Below are 6,742 nucleotides of genomic sequence, written 5' to 3'. Positions count from 1 at the left end.
CTGCCCTGACAGTCTTGTCTGTCCTGTCTTTGTTTAATGTGTCTTTGTTTATTTTGTGCCTGAGCACATGGCTGTGTCTTTGTTTGTGTTGGCCATGTGCTCCTCTTGTCCTGCCTCCTCATTTTCAATCACCACGCCCCCTTGTTTAGTCCTTGTTTGTCCAATTGTGCTCACCTGATCCTCGTGTGCTCTGATCCCTTTATATTGTGCTCATTTCCCTCTAGTCTTTGCTGGTTCGTTTTGTGTGTGCATTTGCCGTGCTATTGTCTTTAGTCTTGTTAGAGCGTACTTTTCAGTATATTGCATTCAGTCTAGTTTCCCTCTTGTTAGTTCTAGTTTTTTGTTCCTGTGTTTAGTCTATAGTCTAGTTTCAGTTCTAGTGGTTTAATTCTTTTATTTTATTTCCTGAACCTTTTGATTTTTTCTCATTTTCAATCACCACGCCCCCTTGTTTAGTCCTTGTTTGTCCAATTGTGTTCACCTGATCCTCGTGTGCTCTGATCCCTTTATATTGTGCTCATTTCCCTCTAGTCTTTGCTGGTTCGCTTTGTGTGTGCATTCGCCGTGCTATTGTCTTTAGTCTTGTTAGAGCTTACTATTTAGTATATTGCATCCAGTCTAGTTTCCCTCTTGTTAGTTCTAGTTTTTTGTTCCTGTGTTTAGTCTATAGTCTAGTTACAGTCCTAGTGGTTTAATTATTTTATTTTAGTTCCTGAACCTTTTGATTTATTCCTTTTTTTTGTAATTTTCTTTCTAGTTTTCAGCAAGGTAGCTGTCTTGTTTTTATTTATATTTTGTTTGTAGTTAGTAATTTTTTTTCCCCCTAGCTTTTTCCTATTGTTATCCTTTTGTTTTCAGAAGTTCCAGTTTTTTTTATTTCTAGTACTTATTTTATTTGTTTTTCCTTTCAGTTTTATTTCCCTATAGTCATAGTTTTGCAAGTTTCTACGTTTGATCTGTCTATCTCTTGTCTCTCCTGTTGTCTTGTCTTTGAGTGTCTGTCGAGTTGGTTCCTGCCCTGCTTCCTGAGTCCTCCCTGGTCGATGTGAAGAGTCTTCTGACCTGTCAGGTATTTTTGTGCTTCATGTGTTACCATCTTCTAGGCCTAGCCTGTGGTTCCTTGAGGAGCTACCTAGTCTCCTTTTGCCTCGGAGTCAGGAGCTACCCCATCCCCGACCTGCCTGTTCTCCTGATGTGTGCTCTGGCCCAGTGAATGAGCTGTTGAGGGATGATTGTGTTGAATGCTGAACTGAAGTCTATGAACAGCATTCTGACGTATGAGGGATACGTTGCCGATCAGAGGGATGTAATGCCAGAGTAAAGTAAAGCCACACAACTTTGTGTGTGCTCCATGCTCAAGTGTGACAAAATTAAATAAAAAAAGTTTTTTCGTAAATACCATGCTTTTCCAGTGGTGGGTCAAAATGACCTGCGAGGGACACTTTTGATACTTTTTTTATCGCACCCACTTAAACTGCTCGAATTCACTTGAATTTTTTTTCATGTATTCCCGGTTCCCTAACCCTAACCCTAACGATCAACGCTCGATTTTTAAAAAATCTTTAAAAATGAGTTTTGGGTCAAAATGACCCGAGAGACGGATGAGGGTTAAGTCACCCCCGTCTGAAATCTTTAAGTATTATTTGGTACAAAAAATAAGGATAAAAAATCTGGAATTTTGTTGTATTTAGTTGATAATTATTTATTATAATATTTTGTACTCCTTGATAAGGGTGTTTTGTGTTTATGAGTATATTATACACACATACATACTTCTCTATCTATTTTTAATTTTGTGTCTAAGCACCTGTAATATGTTGAGTGCAATTTTAATGCCATCTTGTTGTAATACTTTTGGTTTTGTTAATTTTATAAAAGTTAATTTTATAGATAGCCAATGCTTCTGAACGTTGTTCCTAATTGATAAAACTTACATTTCTGATGTTTGATATTAATTTATTGTAATTTGATGGTCTGATGGTCTTGATCAGCACTAACAATAACACTTTATTTCACAGCCATCCTTTTTTAAAACTTTTTTTAGTATAGTAATTCTTGTTTTAATTACATCAAGAAGAAAGGTGCCTAACCTGAACGGATCACAGAATATGGCATCCCAGACTTTGACCTTATTGCACCATTTATCAACAGAATGATTAAGCCAAGTTATTAGAGGCTGAGAACTGTTTTTCAATATGAGCCCAGCATTTCTTTGACTATGTGCCATTGTTATTTCATCACAATAGCACATCAATTCACTTTTAGAGCCTGTGATGTAAGACTGATTACACTCTTGGTTTAACTCAGACTAAAAATACTTTCACGATGTTATACTTCCTACATAAATCCTATGGTGTTGATTAATTAGTTCAAATAATTACCAAAATTTGACAGACCACATCCTTTTCAGGCCTATTCTAAATATCCAACCATTGCTACATCCTCTGCAAGGAGATTGCATGATAATTATATTGAGGAAATGTTCTGTAGAAGAAAATGTGTACTTCCTCAAGTAATCACAGCAGTGATCTGATATCTAAGAAAAGGCTATATTTTTTTAAACTGTGGAAATAGTGGATTTTTTTAGCTCCTATAGCTAAATAGCATGTTTACAAGACACAAAAATGTAATATATTTCATACTGAATATACAAAAAAGTCTGTTCAAAGTGTATTAAACATTTACATTACATTTACATATTATAAGTACAACTATGTGACCCTGGACCACAAAACCAGTCTTAAGTCGCTGGAGTATATTTGTAGCAATAGCCAAAAATACACTGTATGGGTCAAAATGATGCCAAAAATCATTAGGATATTAAGTAAAGATCATGTTCCATAAAGATATTTTGTCAATTTCCTACTGTAAATATAATAAAACTTAATTTTTGATTAGTAATATGCATTGCTAAGAACTTAATTTGGACAACTTTAAAGGCGATTTTCTCAATATTTAGATTTTTTTGCACCCTCAGATTCCAGATTTTCAAATAGTTGTATCTCGGCCAAATATAGTCATATCCTAACAAACCATACATCAAAGCTTATTTATTCAGATTTCAGGTGATGTATAAATCTCAATTTCGAAAAATGGACCCTTATGACTGGTTTTGTGGTCCAGGGTCACATATATCACATAAAATACATGAATTTAAATGAAATGTGACTGTTAAGTTTAAAAATCAGACTAAAATTACAAAACAATTCTAAGGTTTATCACTAGATTCTGATATTCGTGGAATAACACGGGCCCCTACGGATAAGACGGGGACAGCAGTGGTGTTCCTTGCTGACTGGTGAGCCAAGTAAACACCAAAAGTCACCTAAAAGGAAAGAGCAGAGGAGAAGACAAAAGTTATGTTTTATAATTCATATATTGGAAATGTCATTTCTGTCTTCTTGATGTGACTGTTAAGTTTAAAAATCAGACTAAAATTACAAAACAATTCTAAGGTTTATCACTAGATTCTGATATTCGTGGAATAACACGGGCCCCTACGGATAAGACGGGGACAGCAGTGGTGTTCCTTGCTGACTGGTGAGCCAAGTAAACACCAAAAGTCACCTAAAAGGAAAGAGCAGAGGAGAAGAGAAAAGTTATGTGTTTTATAATTCATATATTGGAAATGTCATTTCTGTCTTCTTGTAAAAGCAATCAAAGGAAGAAAACACGAATAAGGAGTTCTGTTTTTACAGACCTTTCCACTTCTGCATTCAGACAGAGACCGAAGGGGTTCCTGGGTTCTAGTGGCTGATTTTTGATCAACTCCAATCATCTGACAGCGGCCACATCTCCCAATCACCTTAAACAAAACATCAAGAAAAGACCTGCACATCTGGTTCAATTCCAGCTGATTATGATGTGCCAGCTGTTTCCTCTAACCTGAAATGGTGTGTCTCCTACTGTCAAGTGAGACCAGTCGTCTTCTGCAAACGCCTCCTGTCCTGAGATGACCAGATTTGCCCTGAATCGCTGAATGAGCTGCTCCATGTCATGCCATGTTCCCTCATTCTCACTATCGTGTCTTAAACATGCCAAATATAACAACAACATTACAAAATAACGAAGTACTTTATGTACGCAGAGTACTGGCTGAAAGAATTTTAAAAAGACAATTTAAAAGTCATCTAATGTGCATCTAATATAATCACATTTGGGTATCCTACTAAATAAACAGCACTTTCTTGAAGAAGAAGGTAGTGTATTGTTCATTTGTAGCTGGCATGACTATACCTGTTGGCAATGTGTTCTTGCAGAAAAGACACGCTGGCTCTGTTAATAAGCAGAAACTGAGCCTCATTCACCAGAGAGAGAGCAGTGGGACCAAAATTCTCCGCTGGACAGGAAGACATCATTAAGGTAAATTGCTTCTCATTATAGGGACGTATAGAAAGAAATGAAATAACTGACATACAGAGCAAGAGCAGAGCTATATAATGAATGTGGATAGCACAGCTATGATCATTTGGTCTCAAAAGAATGTTATTAAAGTTTATTTTAACATTGTCTATTCATAATACAGTGAAACTAATATGAATCAAAGCATTAACAATGCTTATATTCATTTAAAATATTACATATAAACTACAATATAAACATTTAAAACAAACAATTAATCCAAATACAAATGCTGTATTTGACCTTTTTCGCTTCCAAATTTCATATCACGCAGGAATTCAGGTCTCTGCCTTATAAGACGACAAGGTTTTCCCAGAAACTCAGAAAGCCAGGTTGAAACTTCCTTCCCACAATCCACTGTCTGTACCCTACACCAAAGACAGATTCTTATGAAGCCATAACAATATTCATATTAAGCCACAAAACCATTGAAGATAAGGTTCAACACATAAAAGTGTTTATAAATGTTAAGCTCACCAAATGTATTGCATATTGCAATGATATAATATATATATATATATATATATTTATACAACAGTTCGTTCTGGTTCTCAAATCTGATTGTTTGAGAACCGTGAGATATTGTACTGGTATCGCTACAGGAACGCCCTTTCACAATTTTGTATCACTTCGCTTGTTCTAGCCGGGTCTATGTTTTTTAAAAATTATTCATTGAGCTAATCGTAGAGTACGTTAGTTAATATAAGAAGAAACGTCTAGGTTCGCGGTCTCTCTCTCTCATATTCAGATGCACATCTTGCCGCATTGTTTCTCTCTTATAACCTCATTATTTCTCATGCTGATATAAAGCCGGTATCGCTCGAGTACTCGAGTGATATTGCACATATATATCTATATATTTATTATTGGTGGGCTTGTGTTTTATCTTCATACCTGTCACCGCAAACTTTGCTCTGGGATGTTCTTAGATCTGAATTCGCTAGACTGGTCTCCAAGGGAACAGTGACTGGCTCCATGCCTGAGACAGGAAAGAATACATTATTTTAGCTTATTATTGGAGAGAATACATTATTTTAGCTTATCATTGAATACATTAGAATACATTACTAAAGAATAAATATCATTAAAAATCTGAACTTTAACCACATAATGACAGACATGAACAAAAACAAAGCTCAGTTTTTTGAGCATTACTCTTGTAAAATAATAATGTGGTTTGTTTTATAGTGTCTTTTTCCACATAAAAAAGGTACCATGGTTTCATCTTATATAATCACTGCACCACAGCACCACTTAAAAGGGCTCTGTCTACTAAAAATTTTGGCTATTAAAAGTTTACATAAATCACCGTATCTCATGAGATCGCTGTTTTTAAAAAGCTGTAGTGATGTGCATTGAAGCGCTCTGACCTGAGACCTGCAGCTGCAGTGTGTTAGAGGCCAGACAGATGATAGGACGGATGAGACACAGCTTTGGCTCTCTTTTCTGGCTCAGACAAACTCCATTCTCATTCACAACCATCCACAAACGGTCATACAACAAGCCCTGGGGTCCCAGTGGCCACTCTGTCACCTGTTAGGTCAATCACAACAACAGAGCACTTGCCATGAAAACTGATATCATTACATCAACCTGCTTTCATTGTCAACACAGAAGGATAACAAAACAGCTTTCTCTACCTCAACTGATGCGCATGATTTGACAGGATAGATGAAGAGATTGGTTAGTGTATGGCTACTGCCATTGTTCTTTTCTTCTTTTGACACAGTGTCTTCAGATGGTGCTATTCTCTCAGGTGAAGGAGTGATAGTTTGCCCATTCTGATGCCCTAGTTGGCCATTTGGTATTGATGCTAGGTCATAAGATGCTGCTGACTCCATCGGTTCAGCTGATTTGAGCTTGGTTAGTCTCTTTTGGTCCAAAATGAGAGGTTTGTCCACAAAACAGTTCACAACAAACCGAAGAAAGTTCTGACAGTCCTCAAAACTTGACATGTATCCAAAAGACACACGGATGGATCCTGTGGGACGTCCCTCAATCAGATCAATGTTGTCTCCACAGATGTGACCAGCCTTGAAAGGAACCGTTTATTAAAAATTAGTTTAAAAATTCTGTTATTTCTTTCTTTCAATTTCCGTCTGTCTGTCCAATTATCTATCTGTCCTTTTCGTCATCTATCTATCCATCCATCCATCCATCCATCTATCTATCTATCTATCTATCTATCTATCTATCTATCTATCCATCCGTCTGTCTATCCATCTATCTATCTATCTATCTATCCGTCCGTCCGTTCGTCTATCCGTCTTATCTATCTATCTATCTATCTATCTATCTATCTGTCTGTCTGTCTGTCTGTCTGTCTGTCTGTCTGTCTGTC

The 6,742-nt window shown here is 36.5% G+C and overlaps 1 protein-coding gene across 1 annotated transcript in view; it reads right to left on the bottom strand.

The window, feature by feature from the left end:
- Positions 1 to 3,418: 3,418 nt before the first annotated feature.
- The window catches only part of LOC107698156 (molybdenum cofactor sulfurase-like), a 6,716-nt gene continuing 3,392 nt past the window's right edge, over positions 3,419 to 6,742 (bottom strand). The window contains exons 8-15 of the mRNA XM_016499112.1: positions 6,042 to 6,434; positions 5,772 to 5,934; positions 5,296 to 5,380; positions 4,645 to 4,769; positions 4,237 to 4,339; positions 3,886 to 4,027; positions 3,701 to 3,805; positions 3,419 to 3,567 (exon numbers count right to left, since the gene is read on the bottom strand). Coding sequence (XP_016354598.1) covers positions 3,451 to 3,567; positions 3,701 to 3,805; positions 3,886 to 4,027; positions 4,237 to 4,339; positions 4,645 to 4,769; positions 5,296 to 5,380; positions 5,772 to 5,934; positions 6,042 to 6,434 — 1,233 coding nt within the window. The 3' untranslated portion in view covers positions 3,419 to 3,450. The remainder of the gene's footprint in view (positions 3,568 to 3,700; positions 3,806 to 3,885; positions 4,028 to 4,236; positions 4,340 to 4,644; positions 4,770 to 5,295; positions 5,381 to 5,771; positions 5,935 to 6,041; positions 6,435 to 6,742) is intronic.

This window comes from Sinocyclocheilus anshuiensis, unplaced genomic scaffold (assembly GCF_001515605.1).
Source record: "Sinocyclocheilus anshuiensis isolate Anshui unplaced genomic scaffold, SAMN03320099.WGS_v1.1 scaffold1734, whole genome shotgun sequence".
Lineage (NCBI taxonomy): Eukaryota > Metazoa > Chordata > Actinopteri > Cypriniformes > Cyprinidae > Sinocyclocheilus > Sinocyclocheilus anshuiensis.
This window is presented reverse-complemented; position numbering and strand designations above follow the sequence as displayed.